This window comes from Capricornis sumatraensis, chromosome 8 (assembly GCF_032405125.1).
Source record: "Capricornis sumatraensis isolate serow.1 chromosome 8, serow.2, whole genome shotgun sequence".
Taxonomy (NCBI): Eukaryota; Metazoa; Chordata; class Mammalia; order Artiodactyla; family Bovidae; genus Capricornis; species Capricornis sumatraensis.
Window position 1 is genome coordinate 13,806,468 of NC_091076.1, and position 25,992 is coordinate 13,832,459.

Below are 25,992 nucleotides of genomic sequence, written 5' to 3' on the forward strand. Positions count from 1 at the left end.
CTGGTTATCTATTTATCTGTAGTAGTGTGTGAATGTTCACCGCAAGCTCCTGATTTATCTCTCCCTGGCACGTTTCCCCTTTGGTTACCAAAAGTTTGTTTTTGATATCTGTAAGTCTGTTTCTGTTTTGTAAATAAATTCATTTGTATCAATTTTTAAAATTATATTCCACATATGAGTAATATATGATATTTGTCTTTCTCTGTCTGACTTCTTCACTTAATATGATCATTTTTAGTTCCCTACATGTTGCTGCAATCAATGCTTTCCACATTCCTTTTTGATTCACTACCAGACTAAATCAGATCCCTGTCTGTTCTCTCACTTCATATCCCCACATTTCTTCTCCAAGTCAGAGAAAATTGCTTGTATATTGTCCTCTGTTCTGAGGCCAGAATTTCCTTGAGGTCAAGAACAGTTGTGTTCCCCAGTGTTCACCCTCCTTTTGCTGTGATTAGAGCCTTAAACATATCAAATCCTCAGTGCATTTTTATTAAATGAATGAATAATTGAAAGAATGAAGGTTGGGTTGTCTAGACATGTGTGGAACAAAGACACCCGTGCATGGATGCCCTAGGGAGGACCTTTTCTTATTAAAATCCATTTTAAATTCCTGTCTACTCTTTGAAAGAAGAGCAGCACAACTACCAGGCTGCATGGAATGAAGTCCAGGAACGCACGCCATTGGCGAGATGTTTCCTTTAGATTGTCAGGGAAGGAAGAATCTGGTTTCAGGAGCCCAGACAGGGGAGGTATTCTTTTGGGTTCCAGTGAAAAATGCTTCTTGAACATTTGGGTTTGCTTATTTGTCACCCTGGATCTCAGAATAATTTGGTAGCGAGTTCTCTGGTTCTGGGTTGACCGCTGGGTTTGTCACATAGACATTTGGGATGACCACGCCCACCTGGAAAACACAGGAAAACAGGAAGTGTACCAGTGACGAAGCAAGAAGGACTGGGCATGCCTTTAGGTACCAAGGGAGCCCTCCTGTTCCTGGGCAGGAAGGGGAGTAGGATGAACCCTCTAGTCTCCACCCTCTTTAGGACCTCTTCCCATCCTCCGAGGAGCCTCTGGGACTCACGTTGTTGGTTTGGTAGCAGGTCAGCTGGCAGCCAAAGTGGGCAGATGCACTTGCAACGCACACCTCCAGGAGGCAGAAGATGAGCAGCAAACCAGAAATGGCCATCCCAGGGGCCTGGAACCAGAATGGACCAGGAGGACCTGAGTGCATGTCTGGGAGTCTGAGCTCTGACTCTGCAGTGACCATCTCTATGGCTTTGATGAAGTCCCCTAACCTCATCTCAGCTTCGTGGGGAAAATACCGCACTGGTTTTTTGTGAAGGCCAAGTGTGTTTGTGAAACAAATTTTATCTTAACACTTACTAGCAATGCTGCCCTAGAAGAGAGGATAGTCACTATCTAGGGAAACCCCTTGACACTTTGCTTCAGATATCAGGGACCTGAGGGTATGGTCTGGAGTCAGATAGTGAAACAGTGGAACTGTTCTGTGTAGGAAGTGAATAGAAATTTGGGAGTATGGACAAGCCACAGAGAGAAGCAGTATCGGTAGAGGAGAAAGATGGGACTGAGCAAGGTAGTGGGAAGGTGGCAGCTGCAGAAAAAGGCATCTCATGAAAAGATGACACTTCACAAAGCAGGAATATCTAATCTTTAGGAATCAATGGTTTCCTGGTTCTGATGTAAACCTCTACCATTTCTCTGAACTTTTAGAGAAAGTCAGCTACTGAGGTCATTCTCTTGGCTGTGACAGTGCCATTTTGTAGAGGGAAGTAATTGGGGCTTATATATATATACCAAATATATGTTATTGATTATAATTTTAAAATGACATAAGTGAGAGTCAGTTGCTCAGAGAATTCTCCCTTTTGGAGAGGCCCCATCTTTCTTTCTTTCCTTTGCCTCCCTCTCAATTTAGCAAGTATTTACTAAAGATCTGTTCGGTACAAAGGGCTCAGAGAAGCATCCCAAGAGGCACAGTTGAATGAGGGAGACAGATACGGATATGGATAATTACAATCCACATCAAACAGAGTAAGAGCTATAAAAGAGTCGGGAAGAGGTGCCTCAAGGGCACTGAGGAGAGTGAGAGATGGAATTCACCCTACATGAGTTAGAGAGGGTGGGGGTACAAAAGGGTGGTCCAAGCAAATGGGAAGGTGGGATGATGAGGCTTAGTCAAAGAATCACAGAGTTTCAGGAAGGAAGTGTTTTCAAATGATTCTGGTCCTTTCTAAAGTTGTTTTTAACACAATTCTTTTACAAAGAAAACTCTTCATGGAAAAGTGGTCCTTCAAGCAGCTTAGATGGATTTCCCAGGTGGTTCAGTGGTAAAGAATCTGCCAATGGCTGCCAATGAAGGAGACGCAAGAGATGTGAGTTTGATCCCTGGGTTGGGAAGATTCTCCAGGAGTAGGAAATGGCAACCCACTCTAGTAGTCTTGCCTGGGAAATCCCATGGAGACAGGAGCCTGGTGGGCTATAGTTCATGGAGTCACAAAGAGTCAGACATGACTGAGCTACTGAGCATACACACAGAGAATTTAGACATGTATCATTTGATGAACATTAATTCATGCTTGTCAAGCTCCTGGAGCATCCCATCCCTTGGGTCATCATTTACAAAGATCAGATGAAGTCCAGTTCTTCTTGTCCAGATGCCAGGCCTGAGGTCTGAGGGTGGGGTGGGCAACTGGGGTGGGAGGAGTTCTCCTTCTGAGATCAGACATGGGCAGAACCAAGATTAGAAGCCACGTTTTCTGACTTAAAGTTACTGCAGCCTCCACTCCAGGGCATTGGCAGTGCTGCGTGGTTTAGTCTTTCCTGAGCCTCTTCCCCTCCCACCCACCCCACTCCCTCAGCTCTTCAACCTGCACCTGCCTCCTCATTTCTTACAATGAATACTCCATGCCTCCTATTTCCTAGAAGAAAAGACACAAGCATTCTTCAGTGCCTGCCTCTCAGGGTGATGGATGGGGGTCGGGGATGGGGGGGCGGGAGGAGCTGGAGCGGGGCAGCAAGGGATTGGAAGCGAAGTGAGCAGCAGGGCACACAGAGTTGGAGCCAGGTCTCTGGGCAGCAATAAATACCTGGCCGAGGAATTTAGACTTTAATCCTAAAGCAACTGGGAGCCATAAAGTGTTTCCAGAAGGGGAGAAACTCAAGGTACTTTTGATAAAAGACATGGGCATGGTCGATAGGTTCTCTGGGGCGAGGCTCTTCTCACAAATCTTGGAGACAAAAGTCTTGGGAAGGACTTCTGATCAAAATAAATAACAATTAATGGTTTCTATTTACCAAGTATAAGCCATGCCAGGCACATTTTTTCATTTGACAAATGGTTATGAGCTGTCAATCATGTTCCAGACATGGGCCTGGGTATTTAAGACAGGACAGTGAATGAAACAGAAAAATGTCCCTGCCCTTATGAAGCTTATATTCTAGTGGGAGGAGACAGTTAGTAAGCATGAAATATAACAGACAAGTAAATTGCAGAGTTTGTCAGATGATGGTTAAGGCTACTGGGAAGTAAATTGGGGATGTGGGGGAGAAGGATCCTGGGAGAGCAGTGGTTCTGTCATTCAGGTGGGTCTCTTTGAGAAGGTGGTTACTAAGAAACAGCCTGAAGGACCAAGGGGGCTGGGGGAGTAGCCGAGAGAACTTTCCAAGCCTGAAGATGGAAACATGCCTGGTGTGTTTGCAGAAACATCAAGGAGGTTAGTGTGGTTCAAGTGGGGAGAGCCAGAGGGTGGGGTCAGGGGCCAGAGGCCAGCATCTTTAGGCTCCTGTAAGGACGTTGGCCTTTTTTTTGGTGTGTGTGAGTAAAATGGGAGCATTGGCAGGTTTTAAGCAGAGAAGTGGTGTGATGTTACATCTCAGAAAGGCTCACTCTCGCTCTAGTTGCTGTCCTTACAGCTGTAAGGAGACAAGGGAGGAGCAGGGAGAGCAGGTGGTGAAAAAGGCTGAGATCTGGGACCCTCGGCAGCAGTGCTGCAATGCTTGTCCCTGGAGGCACCTCACCTTGAACAACAAAATACAAAGAAACTATATGGGACTAAAAATAACTGTGCTTATTCAGTTGGGGGAAAATTATGGACAAAAGGTACAAAGAAACCGAAAATCCCAACTGCCACTTCCGAAGAGCCTGGAGCAAAACCAGGGGGTTAGGGGCAAAAGCAGCATGCTGCGCATGTTCAAGGCACACAACACCACCGGGGGGGGTGGGCAGAACACCAAAGCCATCCCTCTAGCCCAACCCCTGGGCACACTCCTGCTGTTGTTTAGTCGCTAAGTCATGTCTGACTCTTTTGTAATCCCATGGACTGTAGCCCACTAAGCTTCTCTGTTCGTGAGATTTTCTAGGCAAAAGTACTGGAATGGGTTGCATTTCCTTCTCTGGGGCATCTTCCCGAACAAGGGATGGAACCCATATCTCCTGCACTGGGAAGTGGGTTCTTTACCACTGAGGCACGTGGGAAGCCCTACCCTCACCTTATGCAAGGAACAAGCTCACCGCTCCACCCCCCAACCCTCCTCCCCTCCCAGGTAGAGAGCAAGCAGGGGAACCTCTTGTTTGTCCTCATTCACCCCCTGCTACAACAGGGGCACCTATAAAGCCTTGTCTGACCTCTAGTCAATTTCGATTGATTGGGGAAGGCCAAGAGCCCTAGTTGGTATCATTAGGAAACTGAGAGGTGATGGTGACTCTGGCCAGAGAGGAACTGGAGGAACTGGTGAAAATGATTGGATGCTGGATGCATTTTAAAGGTAGAGGCAACAGGATTCCCTGAGGAATTGGCAGGGAGGCGTGAGAGAAAGAGAGGGTCAATGATTACTCTAAGGTTTATCCTGAGTGACCGGAAAGATGCAGTTGTCATCAACCGGGATAAGGAAATCCAAGGGAAGGTTTGGGAAGTAAAATCTGGAGATGAGAGTTGGGTATGTTCATTTCAAGATGTTGTGCGGACAGTTGATCACAAGAGACTGGAGTATGGGAGAGAGATTTGGGTTGGTGCTCTTTACTCTGGAGAAGGTGTTTGTGGTTACCATCAGATGAGATTGCCAAGGTAGTGTAAGCAGGGGGAAAAAGAGGACCAAGGACAGCCTAGGAGACTGGGAAAAAGAGCAGAACCTGCAAAGGAGAGGGAGGAGGGAGAGTAGAGGAGGACCAGCTGCAGGGTGCAGCCTGGACACTGTGAGACATCCATCACAGAAGACTCCTGACTGGGGACTTAGACCATAGGAAGTTTTTGGAGAAGTGAAGCAGAAAGTCTGATTTAGAGTCGGCTCAAGAGCAAATGTAAGAGGAGAGAGAGTTGGAGACAGTGAGGGTGGACAAATCTTTTTAGGATTTTTCTGCAAAGAGGACCAGAGGGATAGATTGGTATCTGGCCCGAGAGATAGAGTGGTATCTGGTATCAGGTTGGTTGTTTTTTTACAATGGAGGGAACAAAAGCATGTTCATATGCTGATGGGAAAGCTCCAGTCAAAGGGGAGAATGGCTGATATAGAAGAAAGGCCGTGAGGAGGGGGAGGAGATGAACTCTGCTGTACAGATGGAGAGGTTGAATTTACACGAGACTCATCTATAGCTGGTTTCTTATATCCAGCAGCCATGAGCCCTGTGTGGCTGTTGAACACTTGAGATGTGGCTAGGCCGCAAGTGCAAAATACACAGTGGATTTCAAACACTTCATATCTCAAAGACAAAATATAAAGAATTTTTTGCACGACTTACATGTTGAAATGACATTTGAATCTATTGGATTAAATAAAACATATTATTAAAATTCATTTCATTCATTCCCCCCTTTCAGGATGATGACTAGAAAATTCAAAATCATATACATGGCTCATGTCCTATTTCTATTGGATGGCACTGGTGTAGAGCACAGGTTGGCAAACTGTGGCTGCATCCTGCCTGTTGCCTATTTTTGTCAATAAAGTTTTATCAGCACATAGTCAAGCTCATTTGTTTCTGTATTTTCTATGGCTGCGCTCCCACTACAAGATATGGTGGAGTAGTTGCAACAGAGACCAGACGGCCTGCAAAGACTTAGATATTTACTCTCTCACCCTTTACAGAAAATCTTTACTGACTCCTTGTCCCTAGTGATGGGGAGGAAGGCAAAAAAGTGAGTAGAGGCAGGTTGGCAGGTACACATGCATTAAATATATAATTACATAAATGAAATTATAAATTTAAAAATTTCCTAACAGTGTCATATGGTAGATACTGTTTTACAAAAGTAGAAACTAAGAATGATCAGAGACTTTAAACTCTGTTGCAATTCTTACTGCACTTGGAGGAGAAGGTTGGTTGTTGGGCCCTTTCTTCTTTTTTTATTGGAATATAATTGCTTTACAATGCTGTGTTAGTTTCTGCTGTACAACAAAGTGAATCAGCTATAAACATACACATATCCCCTCCTTGTTGGGCATACCTCCCCCCACACCTCACCCATCTAGCTCATCACAGAGCACTGAACTGAGCTCTCTGCTATACCGCAGGTTTCCACTAGCTAACTATTTTATACACAGTAGTGTATTGCTATCGGGAAGTCCAGTATATTTATAGCAAACTGGTCTCCTAATTCATTTAACCCTCCCTTTCCTGCCCAGTGCCCACACATCCATTCTCTACATCTCCGTCTGTATGCCTGCCCTGGGAACTAGATTGATATGTACCATTTTTCTAGATTCCATGTATATGTGTTAATATCTGATATGCATTTTTCTCTCTCTGACTTACTTTACTCTGTAAGACAGACTCTAGGTCCATCCATATCTCTACAAATGACTCAATTTCATTCTTTTTCACAGCTGAGTAATATTCTATTGTGTAAATGCACCATGTCTTCTTTATTCATTCATCTGTCAGTGGACACTTAGGTTGTTTTCATATCCTGGCTATTGTAAACAGTGCTATAATGAACACTGAGATACATGTATCTTTTTAAACAGAGCTGGAGGAATCAGGCTCCTTGACTTCAGACTATACTACAAAGCTACAGTAATCAAGACAGTATAGTACTGGCACAAACCCCAGAAATATAGATCAATGGTATAGGACAGAAAGCCCAGAGATAAACCTAGATACCTATGGCCACCTAATCTATTACAAAAGAAGCAAGAACATAAAATGGAGACAAGAGAGTCTCTTCAATAAGTGGTGCTTGGAAAACTGGATAGCTGCATATAAAAGAATGAAATTAGAACACTACCTAACACCATACACAAAAATAAACTCAAAATGGATTAAAGGCCTAAAGGTAAGACTGGACACTATAAAGCTTTTAGAGGAAAGCATAGGAAAAACACTCTTAGATGTAAATTACAGCAAGATCTTTTTTGACCCACCTCCTAGAGGAATGAAAATAAAAACAAAAATAAACAAATGGGACCTAATTAAACTTAAAGTTTGCATAGCAAAGGAAACTGTAAATAAGCCAAAAAGACAACCTTCTGAATGGGAGAAAATATTTGCAAGTGAAGCAATGGTCAAAGGCTTAATCTCAAAAATATACAAACAGCTCATGCAGCTTAATGAAAAAAAAAATGAACAACCCAATCAAAAAATGGGCAGAAGACCTAAATAGATATTTCTCCAAAGAAGACTCACAGATGGTCAAGAGGCACTTGAAAAGATGTTCAACATCATTAATTATTAGAGAAATGCAAATCAAAACTACCATAAGGTATCACCTCCCACCATTCAGAATGACCATCATCAAAAAATCTACAAATAAACGCTAGAGAAGGTATGGAGAAAAGGGAATCCTTTTGCACTGTTGGTAGGAATATAGATAAGTATGGAGGGTCCTCAAAAACTAAAACTAGAACAACCATAGGACCCAGCAATCCCACTATTGGGCATATACCCTGGGAAAGCCATATTTCGAAACCATGTCAGGCCCTTTCCAACAATTTCTAAACCAAACTAAGGTGGAACCGAGGAGGGCACTGGTCAGGAAGGATACTCACCCCGCCCCAGGTGGCATAGTGAGGATTATAGACAGGGTAGCTGTAGGGAGCGGTGATAATTAAATCTACGATCAAGAGTGCGATTCCAACCATGGAGAAGACTGCACTGACGATGTTGAAACCCACGCTGCTATTCAGCTGAAAAAGATACAAAAGGTCAGAGTGGGAGAGGAAAACAATTGTAACTGAAATGAGCAGCGACTCAACAAGTATTTCTTAACAGGATTTCCCAGAATCTTAGTTCTACCGCAAACAAGGCAGTGTTTTGTGCAGAAAGGAGTGTGGCTGGGGTTTCCCTGGTGGCTCAGTGGTAAAAGAATCCAGCTGCCAATGCAAGAGATGGGTTCTATCCCTGGTCTGGGAAGATCCCATGTGTCGCAGAGTAACTAAGCCCATGCACCACAACTACTGAAGCCTGTGAGCCTAGAGCCCGGTGCTCTGCAACAAGAGAAGCCCCTGCAGTGAGAAGGCCTCGCGCTGCAACCAGAGAGCAGCCCTCACTCGCTACAGCTAGGGAAAAAGCCTTGCAAGGTAACAAAGACCCGGGGAAACCGAAAGTAAATAAATATTTTTAAAGTTTTTTTAATTTAATTTTTTTAACAGAAAGTTTTGGGGCTGAATTAACTTTGAAACAAAGTTAAGTTAAAATTAAACAGGTCTTTGCTGCAGGACCTATAAGAGCCTTTAACAAGGATTACGGATCTTCGGGTGGGGGGATGCTAATAAATAGAAATCTCTCCAAGTTTACCTACCCATCTTCACAGAGTATGTCATTGCACAAGTGTCCCCAAGAATAATCTTTGGGAAACACTCCATCCTTTTATCCCATAGGAGATGGGCAGGAGGATCAACCTCTGGTGTCTTGGAATGTGACAGGCTCTGGTGGCCCATGATTCTGGGCCACATGCAGAAAGTTGTTGTTTAGTCGCTTCAGTCATGTCTGACTCTTTGTGACTCCATGGACTGTAGCCCCCCAGGCTCCTCTGTCCATGGGAATTCCCAGGCAAGAATACTGGAGTGAGTTGCCATTTCCTTCTCCAGGGGATCTTTCTGACACAGGAATTGAACCCATGTCTTCTGCTTTGATAGGCAAATTCTTTACAGCTGAGCTACTTAGGGAACCCCAGGTGCAAATAGACATGCCCATAATTTTGAACTTTCCTTTGGAGACTTTCAAATAGATTTCCTCTGGTGTAGAGACCTGGCTATCTCGAAGCCTCTTAGGCTAGATAACCTGATTGTGAGAGGAACCAGGATACTTTCTGGGCATGCTGCTAGGGGACCATGAAGCCTTGTCCATGCTGATTTACAGAGCTCCTTTGGCTGGATTCCTTAGAGAGGCAGGTGGCTGAGCCTCCTTGGCTGTCCTGAAAATATGCGGGCCCGCTCTGTGTGCTGCTCAGCTGTGGGGGAGCCCTGGGCCCCTGGGAGCTCTGTGCCTCCTGTAAAAACGTCCTTGGGAAGCTATTCTTTCTCTCCACTCTCTGATGCCCTGACTAGTGTGGCGGTGTTGCCTTCCCCTCCCCCAAGTCCTCTAGATATTTTCCTCTTTGGAATTCTGTCCAGGTTCATGTGGCCCTGTGATTATGTGTGAGCAAGTATCGGAAGAATTGATGCTTTTGAACTGTGGTGCTGGGGAAGACTCTTGAGAGTCCCTTGGACTGCAAGAAGATCAAACCTGTCAATCCTAAAGAAAATCAACTCTGAATACTCACTGGAAGGACTGATACTGAAGCTGAAACTCCAATACTTTGGCCAAAGAGCCAACTAATTGGAAAAAAACCCTGATGCTGGGAAAGACTGTGGGCAGGAGGAGAAGGGGGCAACAAAGGATGAGATGGTTGGATAGCATCATCAACTCAGGGGACATGAGTCTGAGCAAACTGCGGGAGATAGAGGACAGGGAAGCCTGGCATGCTGCAGTCCACGGGGATCACAAAGAGTCAGACACAATTGAGTGACTGAACAACAACGTGTCAGAGCCCCATGTCTGGTTATGAGTAGGTGCATGGATGAGAGAGGGATTAATCTTCTTTTCCCCCTGGTGTGTCTTTCCTATAGGTCCCCAGCTGGGAGAGTCAGTCCCAGGATGTGACTTACCAGACAAGAAGATTGTGAGTGCTTTTCTGCCAACACCGAGAGGGATCCTGAAATGATGAACTGGCAAGGAAGAAAGGTGGTTTAGAAAGATGTCAGGGGTTAGGGCCCCCGTCTTCAGGTTTCCATCCTTCTGTTTACACACATATTCTCTCATACACACTATGTTCCTCTGCTGAGACCCTAGCTCAACATGAGGGGAAAGAATGAATGGATGAATGTGTTTTGCACCACATCACAGGGCAGTGAAGTGGGATCTAGCAGATTAGTTGTAAATTCTGGCTTGAAACTCATGTGATCTTGGTTAAGTTACTCATTTCTCAAATATTTATTTCCTCATTTGAAAAGGGGGAAAAGGACATGCCTTCCTAAGTGTCATTGTCACTAGAAAATTTATGCCCCTCATCTGGCATTTAGTGTATCTTGCACATAGTAGATCCTATACAGAGTAAATGTTGTTTATTTCTTTTTCTTTTACTTTTCCACACGCAATATCTTGTTGGTTTCCTACCCATATCTCAGGATTCAGTTGGGCATGGGGGCTCGGGATGGGGAGAAGAAAAGGCTACCAGCTGTACTGCTTTGAGATGTCTTAATCCAACCTCAGTCCTTGCCTGTCTGCACACCTAGGTGAGTACCTTTTAGCGACTCAGAAAAGTGTCACATGTCTACAAAACTGAACGTCCAATGTGAGAATTGCAAGGTAGATTGTGTGCATTTATTTCAGCACTGGTATTCTGTAGGCACAGTGGCTGGACAGATTACCCAATATGGCATTTGCCCAATATGGCAGCAAGAGTGGTCTGAAAGGGCATCAGCCACTGTTTAGGAAAAGCTTTGCTGAGCACTACATGAAGTGTTTCTTATAACTTTTCCTTATTTAACTGCATGATGTCCCATCAGGCACTATTATTATTCCCATTTTATAGATGGTGGACTGAGGCTTAGAGATTTATTTATTTACATCCTGCTTTTTATTTTATTTATTTTATTTTTATTTTTTTTGCCACCCTGTACAGCATGCAGGATCTTAGTTCCTCGACCATGGATTGAACCCGCTGCACCCCTGCAGTGGAAGTGAGGATTCTTAACCACTGGACCGCCGCCGGGGAAGTCCTGTGGCTTAGAGATTTAAAATAACGCATCCAAGACCACCCAGAAAGTAGCAGAGTTGAGAGTCAGATCCAAAGAGTTGACTCCAGATCCCGTGGTATTAACCCCCACTGTCTACCTGCTCCCAGTCAGGGTGGATGCATGTGCCTGGGAATGTAAATGGTGATTTACAATGAAAACTTACTCGAGTTGCTTATGCCTTCTAAGGGGAATGCCATTTTTCCTAGAAGTGTAAAAACAAATTTCAGTTGTACACCCTTCTGTTTATAGAGAATTGATGAAGAAGAAAGGGAACAAAAAGCTGGATTTCTGATGTTCCTGCTGGCCCTTTAGAGATACCAAGGGAGACGAGCCTTTGTTTTAGAAGAGGGCATTAGTGATCTTTAAGAAATAGAAAGACAGTCCTGGAGTCAAGAAGGCAGCTAAGAACAAAACTGCAGAAAAATGGGAGGAGGGCTGAAGGTCACTGAGCATCCTGGCGGAAAAGGAGAAAGCCAGTGAGGCATTTGAAATGTCAGGGCAGCCACTGGGCACTTAATACTCAGTGGAGGCTAATGCTCAGTAGCAAGGTGTTCTTTGTCTGGCGTGTTAGTCCTTTCTGCCACCCCAAACTCCATTAAAGTTACTGATACCGAACAGGTTCCCTGTGAGTGCTTGGGGGCATTCGGAAGAGGGGTTGGTTCCAAGTTAGGTCTGTGTAGAGAAGAGAGAAGACCAAAATCTCAGGAGACGAGACAGATGGGAGCAAGAGAGAGAGAGAGAGGGAGCAGTGATGCAAGGAAAGACATTCCCTAGAGCACAAACCCTGCCATTTTGCAGATATTGTGTGGGAATGAGGGTGGGGGCTAACTCTAGGCTATTTTATTTTATTTATTAATTGTGAAATTTATTATAATAGTCCTTAAATTTTTGAGGCCTGTTCCCTTTAATTTCATTTATTTATTCATTTTATTTTTGACCGTACTGGGTCTTCGTTGCTGTGCTAGCCTTTCTCTAGCTGCAAAGAGTGGGGACTACTGTCTAGTTGGGATGCACAGGCTTCTCACTGCAGTAGTTTCTCTTGTTGCAGAGCATGGGCTCTAGGGCTCGTGAGCTTCAGTAGTTGTGGTTCCCCGGCTCTGGAGCACAGGCTCAATAACTGTGGTGCATGGGCTCAGTTGCTCCGAGGCTTGTAGGATCTTTCTGGCTTGTTTCCTGCATTGACAGGTGGATTTTTTTTCTTTTATCCCTGAGCCACCAGGGAAGCCCCCAGGCTATTTTATTTAAATCTCACGGGATAAGGTGACTTTGGCTGACATCTAGGTTACTCTGGAATTTTGCTGTTTGTCAGAAAAGTTAAATTTGAGTCATAGACAGGTGTGTGAGTTGAGGAACAGACTATAACAGCAGGGAGGAAAAGGAGAGTGGTGGGTGGAGGGGGAAGGAGTGTGTATGTATGCACGTGTGTGCGTGTGTGTGTGCATGCATGTGTGTGTGTGTGTGTGTGTGTGTGTAGGAGGAGGACACTAGAGAGAATGCAAACCAACCTTAAAGACAGTGCCTTGGAGAAGAGAAAGGACTTGTACTCCTTAACCTTTTCAGTTCAGTTCAGGTGCTCAGTCATGTCCAGCTCTTTGTGACCCCATGGACTGCAGCATGCCAGGCTTCCCTGTCCATCGTCAACTCCCGGAGTTTACCCAAACTCATGTCCATTGAGTCAGTGATACCATCCAATCATCTCATCCTCTGTCATCCCCTTCTCCTCCCGCCTTCAGTGTTTCCCAGCATCAGGGTCTTTTCCAATGAGTTAGTTTTTCACATCAGGTGGTCAAAGTATTGGAGTTTCAGCTTCAGCACCAGTCCTTCCAATGAATATTCAGGACTGATTTCCTTTAGGATGGACTTGTTGGATCTCCTTGCAGTCCAAGGGACTCTCAAGAGTCTTCTCCAATACGACAGTTCAAAAGCATCAGTTCTTCAGCACTCAGCTTTCTTTATAGTCCAACTCACATACATACACGACTACTGGAAAAAACAAAGCTTGACTAGATGGATCTTTGTTGGCAAAGTAAGGTCTCTGCTTTTTAATATGCTGTCTAGGTTGGTCATAACTTTTAATATCATGGCCACAGTCACCATCTGCAGTGATTTTGGAGACCAAGAAAAGAAAGTCTGTCACTGTTTCTACTGTTTTCCCATCTATTTGCCATGAAGTGATGGGACCAGATGCCATGATCTTTGTTTTTTGAATGTTGAGTTTTAAGCCAGCTTTTTCCCTCTCCTCTTTCACTTTCATCAAGAGGCTCTTTAGTTCTTCTTCACTTTCTGCCATCTGGGTGGTGTCATTTGCGTAACTGAGGTTATTGATATTTCTTCTAGCAATCATGATTCCAGCTTGTGCTTCCTCTAGCCCAGTGTTTCTTATGATGTACTCTGCATATAAGTTAAATAACCTTCTAGGGAGTCACGAATCATTCTGAGAATCTGATGAAAGCTACGGACTTTGACAGAAAACACCCCCCAAGTATTTTACCAGAATGGGGACTTAGAAGCTCTTCCATGACTCTGATCTGAGTCCCCATTTTTTTAATGGCTTATTGACCCTTGAGCATGGGTGGAAATGCTTTTCTCCTGGAGTTCAGTCTGTGGGTCTACATTGAACAACACTTGAAGGCTGTTCCCAGTGTATATTTTTATACATGGGTGCTTTTGTGGGAATTAGAAAATGGTAGCTCCTCTGGGTTGATAAACTAGAAAAATATTCCCTGCCCTCTGGGGTGGATGGATTAGGAAAGTGGCCTTTCTGGGTGAATGCTGCCTTGCATGATCTTGTAACCTTTGGTGTTATGGATGAATTATGTCCCCTCAAAATATACCTTTTGAAGCCCTAACCTATAGTACCTCTGAATGTGACTCTTTTTGGAGACAGGGCCTTTAAATAGATGATTAAGGGGGATTTTCATGGTGGTCCAGTGGTTAGGAATCTGCCTTGCAATGCAAGGGATGTGGGTCTGATACGTGGTCAGGGAACTAAGATCCCATCTGTCACAGGGCAACTAAGCCCATGCACACAGCTACTGAGCCTGCATATGGCAACTAAGTTGCAGCACAGCCAAATAAACAAATAAATAAATGAAAAAATCAACCAAACAACAACCAAAAAATTTGACTTAAAAAAGAGCTGACTAAGGTTAAAGGGGATCATCAGGGTTGGACTTCGACCTAAACCAATATGACTTATGTTCTTATGAAACAAGGAGATTAGTGACAGTGTTAATGGCCTTGGTAGGGAGGCCAGAGGTCCCCAAGCAGCAAGAGGAAGTAAAATTACAAGTGGCAGACATTTTTTTTTCTTTTCTCTTCTAATCCTGTGTTGTCATGGTGATACCTGGTTCTGTCTGAACTTAACTTTATCTCAAACCTTGGGCTAACCAATGTGTTTTTCTCATGGAAATCTCTTCCTTAAGCTATGATAATGAACTATGTGTATTTGCTTGGAAGTCTGCCTTTCTTCAAGATTCATGTCAATTGTTTTATGGCTGGGGATGACTCACCTTGTGCCAATGCTATCTCAAAATACATGTTGTGGGTGAAGGGCCTGGTGCAACTCTCCCAGTTTTGAAGTGTTCCCTTTCTCTAATTAGTAGCTTGCTAATAGGTATATAATTCCTTGCTAAAAACTAACCAGGGGGCACTCTTTCTGTCCCCTTCTGATGTCTATGTCAGAAGCTTTCTCTATCTCTTTTATACTTTAATAAAACTTTATTACACAAAAAGCTCTGAGCGATCAAGCCTTGTCACTCGCCCCAGATCAAATTCCTCTTCTTCGGAGGCCAAAAATCCCAGCGTTGTTCACAGCTCAGCTTGTAGCAGCAACCTTTCATTAGGGTATACACACACACACACACACACATTTTCATTAGGGTATACACACACACACATACACATTTTCATTAGGGTATACACACACACACACAACTATGCAAAGGCTCAGGGGAAGAGATAGCTGTTTACTAGCCAAGGTGAGAGGCCTCAGAAGAAACCAAACCTGCTGGCACTTTGAGCTCAGATCTCTGCCCTCTAGAACTGTGAGATACCACATTTCTGTTGTGCAAGTCACCCAGACAGTGGTACTCGTCAGGGCAGCCCAAGCAAAGTAGTTCATTTGGTGAACAAGACCTGAGCTGTGTTTCCATCCAGCCTGCCCCTTTTGCTGGGAACCTGCAGGGCACAACTTGACACGGTGACCCAGAGTGTGCTGGCACTTTGGGAGAACTTGGTTGCGAGGTGACTTGTATTACTCACCCAGATGCCTCCCCAGAAGGGAAAGCCTCCGTAGAATGAAATAGCAGTATAGCCCCTCAGGAGGATAGTCCCCATGATGCAACCGATGCCGAGGTGTATCAGGCCGATCAGGATCTGGATGGCCTGTCAGGAAAGCCACAAGCGGAAGCCTTTGTTTCTGAGTCTGGATTCTGCCCCCTTTTTATTTTAATAAATCTTTTGTTTCCCTGGTCTAAAACATAATATGGAAAAATATAAAATTGAAATAAAAACTGCGCACCATTCCCCCTCACTCAGAGAAAACAATGGTTTACATTTTGTTGGATAAACTTCCATTATTCTTTTCAGATATATACATGGATAATTCACAGTGTCTCTATAGATATAACATTTCATCATGAACATGTCCCCATAGAATTAAATATCTTTCAAACTTATATTTTTTTTAAGGGCTGCCCAGATTCTGTCGTGTGGATGTTCTGTGGAGTCCTTGGAGCAGAGAGCTTGTATGGGTGAAAAAGACTATTTCTATTTTTTTCATATTATAAATAACACTGTGATGAACATCTTTGTAGATAAATCTTTGTGCTCATCACTTATGTCTTTAGGATATTGTTATGGATTGAATTGTGACTGCCTCTCCCCCATCAAATTTGTGTGCTGACATTCTGATCCCCAGCACCTCAGATTATAGCTTTGTTTGGAAATACTGTCACCGCAGATAAAACTAGGTCATATAAGGTGTACTGGACCCCTAATCCTATATGTGTGTGCGTGCTTAGTCATGTCTGACTCTCTACGACCCCGTAGCCTGTAGCCCGCCAGACTCCCCTGTCCATGGGATTCTCCAGGCAAGGATACTGGAGTGGATTTACATTCACTTCTCCAGGGGATCTTCCTGATCTATGGAAAAAAATTGCGTCTCCTGCGTTTTCTGCATTGGCAGGCAGATTCTTTACCGCGGCGCCACCTAGGAAACCCTTAATCCTTTTCAAATGTTTTGGCCATGCCACATGACACACAGGATCTTAGTTCCTCAGCCATCAAACCCATAACCCTTGCAGTGGAAGTGCTGAGCACTGACCACTGGACCACCAGGGAAGTCCCTGACTGCTGTCCTTTGAAGGACATGTGGAGAGACACATTCATGAACACAGGAACACGCCATGGGTGTCAGGATTGAAGTTATGCTGCCACAAGCCAAGGAACTATTACCAGGAGAGAGGTCTGGAACAGACCCTTCCCTAGTGGCTCCTCCTCTGAAGGACCTATCCTTCAGAGAAAGCATGGCCCTGAGGACAGTTTGATGGTGTTTGGCCTCCAGAACTATGAGAATAAAATTCTGTTGTCTGAAGCCACCCAGTTTATGGCACTTTGTGATGGCAGCCCTTGGAAACTCATGCAGGTATGTTCTCACACAAATACTATACATACTAATGGTATATAGATGACAAAATGACAGCAGACATGAATATATTATTTCCTTAAATTTGCACAATAACAAACTATATGCAATATCTGTCTCTGTTTTTTTTTCGTTCATGTCACATCTTGGGGTTATGTCCACATTGTTGCACAGAGAGCTTACTTGTTTTTTTAAAGCTTCACTACATGTCATTCTTTGGAGGTATGATACATGGCTTTAACCAGGATTTTGTTATGGCTATTTTGGTTGTTTCCATTCTTTTGTGATCACTAGCTGTGCTGCCATGGGTAAGCTCATACCTGTCACATTTCTTGCATGTGCAGGTATACCTGCAGGACAGTCTCAGAAATGGAATGACTGGGTATTTTGTAAATGTGGCAAATACAAATTGGCCTACAGATTGTATTTATTGACATTCCCATGGACAGTGAATGAGGGGTTGGGCTAGGATTTGAGCTCCAGACAGTCTGGATCAGAATCCAGATGCTGCAATGAAATGGGCTTCTCCTTGAACTACCCAGGACAACCTCTTAGGGGGAAAGTTGTTGGGATCTCTTATTTTGTTAGTTCTCTATTGTGCTTTTTTTCTTCTTGGGCAGATAGTCCATTCAAGCTCTTTCAGAATTCACCTCATGGCCTGCTGAACCCACTTTCTTCCAGAGGCCACATGGATCAACACAGGTGTCAGCTTACTGCTTTTTTTTCCCCATTGCTTTTCTTCTTCTTTCCTAAAATGCCTGAGTCAAAAAATACAAGGCCCTGCACAGAGGCCCTAGTGATGCTGCACAGCTGAGCTTTCTCACAGATCTGAGTTTGGCGAGGCCGGGTCAGCTCCAACCCCACTTACTAGATTTGGAGTGTCCGTATTTCCAAAACTGCCTCCTCCTCCAACTCCAGGCATGTGACCCCCTCCCTGTAGAGTGAAGTTTCACTTACCCCTAAGGCTTTGCCTTCTTTTAGGGTTCTCTCGGTGGGTTGCTGACTCACAGATGGCCACACAGGTGGGTTCCCATGAATTACTTGGACTTGGGACTGGTAGTTTGGATATATGGGCACCTGAGACATGCCCCCAGGGAACACTGTATATCCATTTGGGGGTGTCACCACAAACATAGAGTTGGCCATGGGGCCTGCTGAAGTTGTTGGATTCATGCTGCTGAAAAACAAGTGCAATAAAATAAACAACAAGGGCCTACTGTATAGCACAGAGAACCATACTCAGTGTCTTGTAATAACCTATGGTGAAAAAGAATCTGAAAAATTGTGTGTATGTACACACACACACACACACACACACACACACACAGGTTACTGGTGAATTCTGGTCTGGTTTAAAATTTTCTTTTCTTTTTCTACTCTTTTTTGGAGCAGACCCCCAAAAGCTGGTACAGTAAACCCTGCCAGATGTTCCACCCCACACCCAGGTTCATTCAAATCTCATTTGGCAGCAAACCTTATCACTGCCCCTCAGTTATCCATAGAAACTATTAGATCAAGGGTACTCACTTTGCTCTGCCAGTGGTGAAGTCTCTCTCACTTCTTTCTGTCTATTCCCAGTTCTTTGCTGTAGGTAGCTTGTTTTTCCTTAGAGAGTGAACACACTGGGTTGGGTTTGGGGATGTGTTTAAAAAGATCCAAAGTCCACTCTGCTTTCCTCCCAGATACAGACTTGGTTACCAGTTACGCAGAGCTCAGCTTCCACACCCGTATTAACTTCCTGATTTGGTCAAAGAACCACTTAATTGCAATTCAGTATTTACTGGAAAAGGAAGAGTTGTGTGTGGTGCCCTGAGAAACACAGGAAGGAGGTGGGTGTACAGTGGTCACATCTCAGCTGTAACGCAAGACAGTCAGTCAGTTCAGTCAGTTCAGTCGCTCAGTCGTGTCCGACTCTTTGAGCAAGACAGAACAAAGTAAACAACCCAGTAGAGAAACAAGAGACCCTCGCAGGAAAATGAAGGAGAGACTGATTCACTGGATATGAAGAGATTAGGAAATACTTCAAACAAAAAGTGGAATTTGAAATCAATAAACTGCATGAGAAAAGGGGAGCCACAGCCTGTAAAATAAGAATTGCAATGAACTTAAGTCATAAGCTCTACATCAGAGTCTGCAGAAAAGCAGAAAATGCCCAAGAGTGGGCAGGCATATTGGTGCATCCGTGATGAACATCGCATGAATTACACAGGCAAAGCGCATAAAAACTGTTGTACTAGACTTTGAGGATCTGATGGAATAGTCTATGACACACTCACCTTTGTATTCCTACTGACATATAAGAGGCACTAAGGAAATGCTTGCTGAGTGAATAGATGAAACTGATCAGATGGCTAGAATTTGGTAAAGTGGTCAATGTAAGAACATTATCACAGGCAGAGGGAACAGAGGAGGGCAAATGCATGAAGAGAGAAGATGTAGGACATATTTTGGGTATGGCTAGGTTTATATATTGAAAGTTATGATTTTTCCAGTAATCATGTATGGATGTGAGAATTGGACCATTAAAAGCCCGAGCACCAAAGAATAGTTGCTTTTGAATTGTGGTGCTGGAGAAGACTCTTGAGAGTCCCTTGGACTACACGGAGATCCAAACCAGTAAATCCTAAAGGAAATCAACCCTTAATATTCATGGCAAGGACTGATGTGCTGTGCTGTGCTTAGTCGCTCATTTGTGTCCAACTCTGTGACCCCCGTGGACTGTAGCCCTCCAGGCTCCTCCATGGGGATTCCAGGCAAGAATACTTAAGTAGGTTGCCATGCCCTCTTCCAGGGGATATTCTCAACCCAGAGATCAAACCCAGGTCTCTGGCATTGCAGGCAGATTCTTTACCAGCTGAGCTACCTGAGAAGCCCCTAAGAAGGACTGATGCTGAAGCTGAAGCTCCAATACTTTGGCCACCTGATGCGAAGAACTGACTCACTGGGGAAAAGACCCTCATGCTGGGAAATACTGAGGGCAAAAGGAGAAGGGGGAAGCAGAGGATGAGATGGTTAGATAGCATCACTGACTCAATGGACATGAATTTGAGCAAACTCTGGGAGAAAGTGAAGGACAGGGAAGTCTGGCATGCTACAGTCCATGGGATTGCAAGACTTGGACATGACTCGGTGACTGAACAAGAACAAAAATAGAGGCTAAAGCAACCAACTAAACCATGCAGAAGGAATCAATGTGCAAACAAAGCCTGCACTTGGAGGAAGAATAATACTCAGTCAAGCTGGTAAAAAAAAAGACAAAGAGGCAAACTTCTTGACATCATTCTTTTTAATTTACATTGCATAATCATTGGCTAGTCATGAGGAAGTTTTTTCAAAGTCTCAGAATTTCTCTTGGGTTTTGTTTCTTTGAAATTATTTTTAAAAATATGATTTATTACAGTAAGCATTTTTAAAAAATTTGAAGTGTCATCAATTTTTTTTCCTATTTAAATGGCAAGTACACTCACTAATTTCAACAATTTCCTGTCATTACACAAGATATCCTCATAAGATGTAAAAGTTAAAAGCACATATATCCACACAAAATAAACCATTACTCTATGAAATCATTTCAGGAAGATTGGTTAGTGTAACTCTTTTAATACTTCTTATTTGTTACTCAAAAGACTATTTTACCTGTTCAAACTATTATAGTCCTCAAAATGTTGAATATATGGTATTATATAACCCAACAATTCTACTCCTATATATATACTTTCCCAGGTTGTAAAGAACCCACCTGCCAATGCAGGAGATATAAGAGACGAGGATTCGATCCCTGGGTCAGGAAGATCCCCTGGAGAAGGGCATGGCAACCCACTCCAGTATTCTTGCCTAGAGAATTCCATGGACAGAGGAGCCTGGTGGACCACAGTCCATGGGGTTGCACAGAGTGGGACATGACTGAAGAGACTTAGCATATATATATGAAATGAAAATATAAGTCCACATGCAAACATATACAGAAATGTTAAAAACAGTCCAAAAGTGGCAACCACTGAAATGTCCTTAATTTGATAAAAGGATAAACAAAAATGGTATAGACATCCATGGATATCACTCTACAACAAGAAAAAATAATGAAGTACTTAATACCTGCTACAACAGAGATGGACTGAGCTAAGTGAAAGAAGCCACACACAAGTCCACATGTTCTGAGATTTCGTGTCTATGGTATGTCCAAAATAGGAGAGTCCATAGATATAGAAAGTGGATTAGTGGTTTTCTATGGCTCAAAGCAGGTGGAGAAGTGGGTGACTGCTATGAGTATAAAGTTTGTTTGGGAATTTAAAAAAGATTCTAAAATTAATAGTAGTGAAGGCTACAGAGCTCTGAACAGTCTAAAAGCCATTGCCTTGTACACTTAACTTCTTTTGTTTAAAACTTTTTAATTATATGTTGGAGTACAGATGATTAACCATGTGTGTTACTTTCAGGTATATAGCCAAGTGGTTCAGTTATGCATATACTAATATCTATTCTTTTTCTAATTCTTTTCTCATTTAGGTTATTATGCCTTGTATACTTTGAGCTGTGCTGTGCTTAGTCGTCCAGTCGTGTCTGATTCTTTGCGACCCCATGGATTGTAGCCCATCAGGCACCTCTGTTGGTGGGGATTCTCCAGGCAAGAATACTGGAGTGGGTTGCCATGCCTTCCTCCAGGGAATCTTCCCAACCCAGGAATCAAACCCAGGTTTCCTGCATTGTAGGCAGATTTTTAACTGTCTGAGCTACCAGGGAAGTCCCTTGTATACTTTTAATGGCTCAATTATATGGTATGTGAATTATATCTCAAAACAAAGCACTTAATTAGCTGGAGATTACCAAGACATGAATAACTCTAACCAACCATTCGCTGGAGCTCATGAATTCTAAAGGGAAAAAGAAACTATGAGAATAACAGCCACCTCAGAAATTATAAACAAGAGCCTGTACAAGTGAAGCCAGAGAATAGAAGGACCAAAACAGAATGAAATCACAGAACAAGAGAAAGATCAGACAGAAATACTTCAAAATATATTTTGATCTTCAGCATCTCTGTCAGTGCTAAACACTTCTGGGAGTTGAGAACTCATTGCTACTCTTGTTCTCTAGTTAGGGGAAGGTAACGAATGGGTTATCTTCCCTTAGTGACCTAGAGAGAACTGAGTATCCCCCCAAAATGCAGTCTCTACATTGATCCCGCTCATTCTGGGCCTGCTGATGGCTCATGCAAACTTTTGTACATTACTGTATCACTCAGGATCCTGGAAGAAAACGGAAGTCGGTCTTAAAATGTTTAACTAAAGGAAGATTAATGAAGAAACTGTTTATAGAAATATGAGCAGAGTCATGGGAACGGAAAGTGATGTTGACACATTTGGGAACCAATATTGGAGGGAAGCTATTACTTCCCCTAAGCCTTAAGGGGCAAGGTGCAGCAACCACGTAACCACAGCAGTAAGAGTTGCAGCTCTGTAGCTAAGGAAGTGTGATGCCTCATAACCGAGGCCTTACATAGAAGAACCCAGTTACTGTCAAAACTATGACCAGAAAGAGACTTGTTTTCTCCTGACTTCCAGTTTGATTGGATGAACACCACTCGAAGGATAAAACCAAGGCGTGAGATGTTGCAGTCCATGTGGGCTAGCCTCCCAAGGTCCAGAGCAGGGCACCTGCTTCCCGAATCTCCTCTCCCCACTTTTCCATTGTGTCTCTGGGAGCTGATCTTTATATGAATTTCCTCAACAGGCACCCTTGCTCTCCTACTCCAGCTGGTTGCAAATAGCAGGACACCCTATTAGGAGATTGCAGGAGAGAAAGGGCAAGTTATTTAATTCTCTCACTTTCCCCCTCTGTGATGTTTCAAGGGCTGGTGGGCTCCTTGACCAAAGGTCAAAGTGGCTTCTCTGCTTAGATCTGTCTCCTGAGGAACCACTACTTGCTTCATCAAGCTTGGAAGATTATGATTTGCTTCTGTTCTTAAACAACTTGTGATATTATTCTATCACTTGTGGTTTCTCTACATCCCACCCACATTTTGCAAAAAGCCCTTGTATTAACTATCCCTCAGATGAGCCCATTTGAACATTCCTTCTTAGTCTGATCAGTTACCTGACTATTCTAAGGATAGAAAATGGATCCACCCTTAGAACAGTTTGAACGGGCAAGTGGAGACTTGTCTCTCTCTCTGGTCTTCCTGACCCTGCCCCAAATGGAAGCAAACATGATCCCTATGACTTTGGTTTTCATCTCAAGGAAGAATCTGGAGTCCTACTTATTCAAATTAATACAGGGGTTCCAATGAGTCCATGACAACTATCCTCCCCTGGAGAAGGCCTGGTTCATGAAAAGTTTAGAGCAACTGTAGGTGTCATTTTTTTTCTACCTAACGGATATATTTTTTTCTACTTTCTCTTTGGAAAAAAGAGTCTGTATAACCTCCAACTCACTCAACAATTAAAAATTGTTTTTCCATTATTAGAGCGCATTCTTTTCCCTGTTGTGGAAAAGTCCTTGGGGAGTAAGAGCTAGGAGTGGGGAATCCATAAACCTGCTAGGATACCGGTCGAGACTTCAGTCTTTTTGATTTGAAGCATTGTACCTGTAGGACCAGCATGTTTTGCAAGAAAGAAACACTGCGGAAAATCAAAGTGTACAGAGGTAAATCAGTTTAATATTTCTAGAATTCTCAACTTTAAACGCTTAGATTCTCTTTTCCCCTAAATAAATGCAAGAATGTCTGATGCTGAAACAATACAGTTGCGTAAAGTGTCAGTTCCTCAAGTTCAAGACATTTCTGAACAATGAAGAAGAAAATATTTCTCTCAGAAGTTTTCCTCTAAATTGAACTGACAGTCTGTCCTTGGAGGGCAGGAAAGAATAAAGACAAACTATTTAGCCCTTATATACAAATACAAGGTAAAGATTTTCAAAAATTCCTAAGAAGAAAAACAGTAAGTTATACAAAAAAAATCTCCCCATGCCTAGGTAAAATTAAACTGTAGGCTCCACAGTCCCTATTTACAAAGAAAGCCAAATAATGAATTATATTCTGTAAGTTGTATAAATATGAGTGAGTGAGTGAAGTCGCTCAGTTATGTCCGACTCTTTGCAACCACGTGGACTGTAGCCCACCAGGCTCCTCCATCCATGGGATTCTCCAGGCAAGAATACTGGAGTGGGTTGCCATTTCCTTCTCTAAGGGATCTTCCCAACCCAGGGATCGAACCCAGGTCTCCCGCATTGCAGGCAGACATTTTAACCTCTGAGCCACCAGCGAAGCCCAATGTATAAATATATTAGATATTAAAAATAAGTTGCCATATAACTGAATTTTATGATGAATTTCTATTTGAAAAAAAATATTTCTCAACTGAAAAAACTAAATAACAAAACTGTGTTTAAAAATATTCAGTTCAGTTCAGTCACTCAGTTGTGTCTGACTCTTTGTGACCCCGTGAATTGCAGCACGCCAGGCCTCCCTGTCCATCACCAACACCTGGAGTTCACTCAAACTCACGTCCATCAAGTTGGTGATGCCATCTAGCCATCTCATCCTCTGTTGTCCCCTTCTCCTGCCCCCAATCCCTCCCAGCATCAGGGTCTTTTCCAATGAGTCAACTCTTCGCATGAGGTGGCCAAAGTACTGGAGTTTCAGCTTTAGCATCATTCCTTCCAAACAACACCCAGGACTGATCTCCTTTAAGATGGACTGGTTGGATCTCCTTGCAGTCCAAGGGACTCTCAAGAGTCTTCTCCAACACCACAGTTCAAAAGCATCAATTCTTCGATGCTCAGCTTTCTTCACAGCCCAGCTCTCACATCCACACATGACCACTGGAAAAACCATAGCCTTGCCTAGACGGACCTTTGTTGGCAAAGTAATGTCTCTTTTGAATATGCTGTCTAGGTTGGTCATAACTTTCCTTCCAAGGAGTGAGCGTCTTTTAATTTCATGGCTGCAATCACCATCTGCAGTGATTTTGGAGCCTCCAAAAATAAAGTCTGACACTGTTTCCCCATCTATTTCCCATGAAGTAATGGGACCAGATGCCATGATCTTAGTTTTCTGAGTGTTGAGTTTTAAGCCAACTTTTTCCCTCTTTCACTTTCATCAAGAGGCTCTTTAGTTCCTCTTCACTTTCTGCCATAAGGGTGGTGTCATCTGCATATCTGAGGTTATTGATATTTCTTCTGGCAATCTTGATTCCAGCTTGTGCTTCTTCCAGCCCAGCAATTCTCATGATGTACTCTGCATAGACGTTAAATAAGCAGGGTGACAGTATACAGCCTTGATGTACTCCTTTCCCGATTTGGAACCAGTCTGGTGTTCCATGTCCAGTTCTAACTGCTGCTTCCTGACCTGCATATAGGTTTCTCAAGAAGCAGGTCAGGTGCTCTGGTATTCCCATGTCTTTCAGAATTTTCCACAGTTTATTATGATCCACACAGTCAAAGGCTTTGGCCTAATCAATACAGCAGAAATAGATGTTTTTCTGGAACTCTCTTGCTTTTTCCATGATCCAGCTGATGTTGGCAATTTGATCTCTGGTTTTTCTGCCTTTTCTAAAACCAGCTTAAAAATATTATACTTGGAAATAGTAAAATGAGAAAATGTATAAATACTAGATGAAATAAAATTTTAAATAGGATTCAGTTTATTGAAGTATAAGCCCCTTATAAGTTTTTCTTTTTTTTTTTTAGGGAGAAAAAGAGACAATTTAACATTGTGTGTAATGGCCTCACATTCTATGCTAGCTGCACCATAAAAACAAAAGTTTGTAAATTGACAACAAGCTAACAATTAGTAGTCATAAAAATGTGAATAGAAGAAAGCAAAAACATACAGGTGACTCAGCATACTATTTCTTTTTTTGTTGTTGTTACTGAATGTGGTTTTACAACATGAAATTAAATGTCAAATATTGGGTTTTATAGCCCACTTTATTTTTCATATTCTTGAAAACAATGATGGACTTTCTCTTGCGTGTGAATTCATAACGATAGTTTTAATTTAGAATGCTTTCTTTCCAGTAGATTAACTCCTTCTTTGTATACGTATACAAGAAACTTCTAATGTTAATTGTTAGGCAGTCTCTAGCGAATCCAGATATTCCTGTGGCTTCTACCAG

General features: G+C 43.0%; 1 protein-coding gene across 2 annotated transcripts; it reads right to left on the bottom strand.

Annotated features, from left to right (window-relative positions):
- Positions 1–546: 546 nt before the first annotated feature.
- On the bottom strand, positions 547–18,612 carry MS4A8 (membrane spanning 4-domains A8). 2 transcript variants are annotated; one of them, XM_068978439.1, is made up of 7 exons: positions 18,407–18,612; positions 17,837–18,053; positions 15,496–15,618; positions 10,102–10,161; positions 8,002–8,139; positions 1,082–1,195; positions 547–904 (listed from the first exon to the last, which is right to left on the bottom strand). In XM_068978439.1, the coding sequence occupies exons 2-7, from the start codon at positions 18,050–18,052 to the stop codon at positions 803–805; spliced, it is 753 nt and encodes a 250-aa protein (XP_068834540.1). In that variant the 5' UTR covers position 18,053; positions 18,407–18,612; the 3' UTR covers positions 547–802. The 2 variants fall into 2 exon arrangements, with proteins under 2 accessions (XP_068834540.1, XP_068834539.1); XM_068978438.1 differs by having other exon boundaries at positions 17,837–18,056.
- Between the last annotated feature and the right edge of the window lie 7,380 nt (positions 18,613–25,992).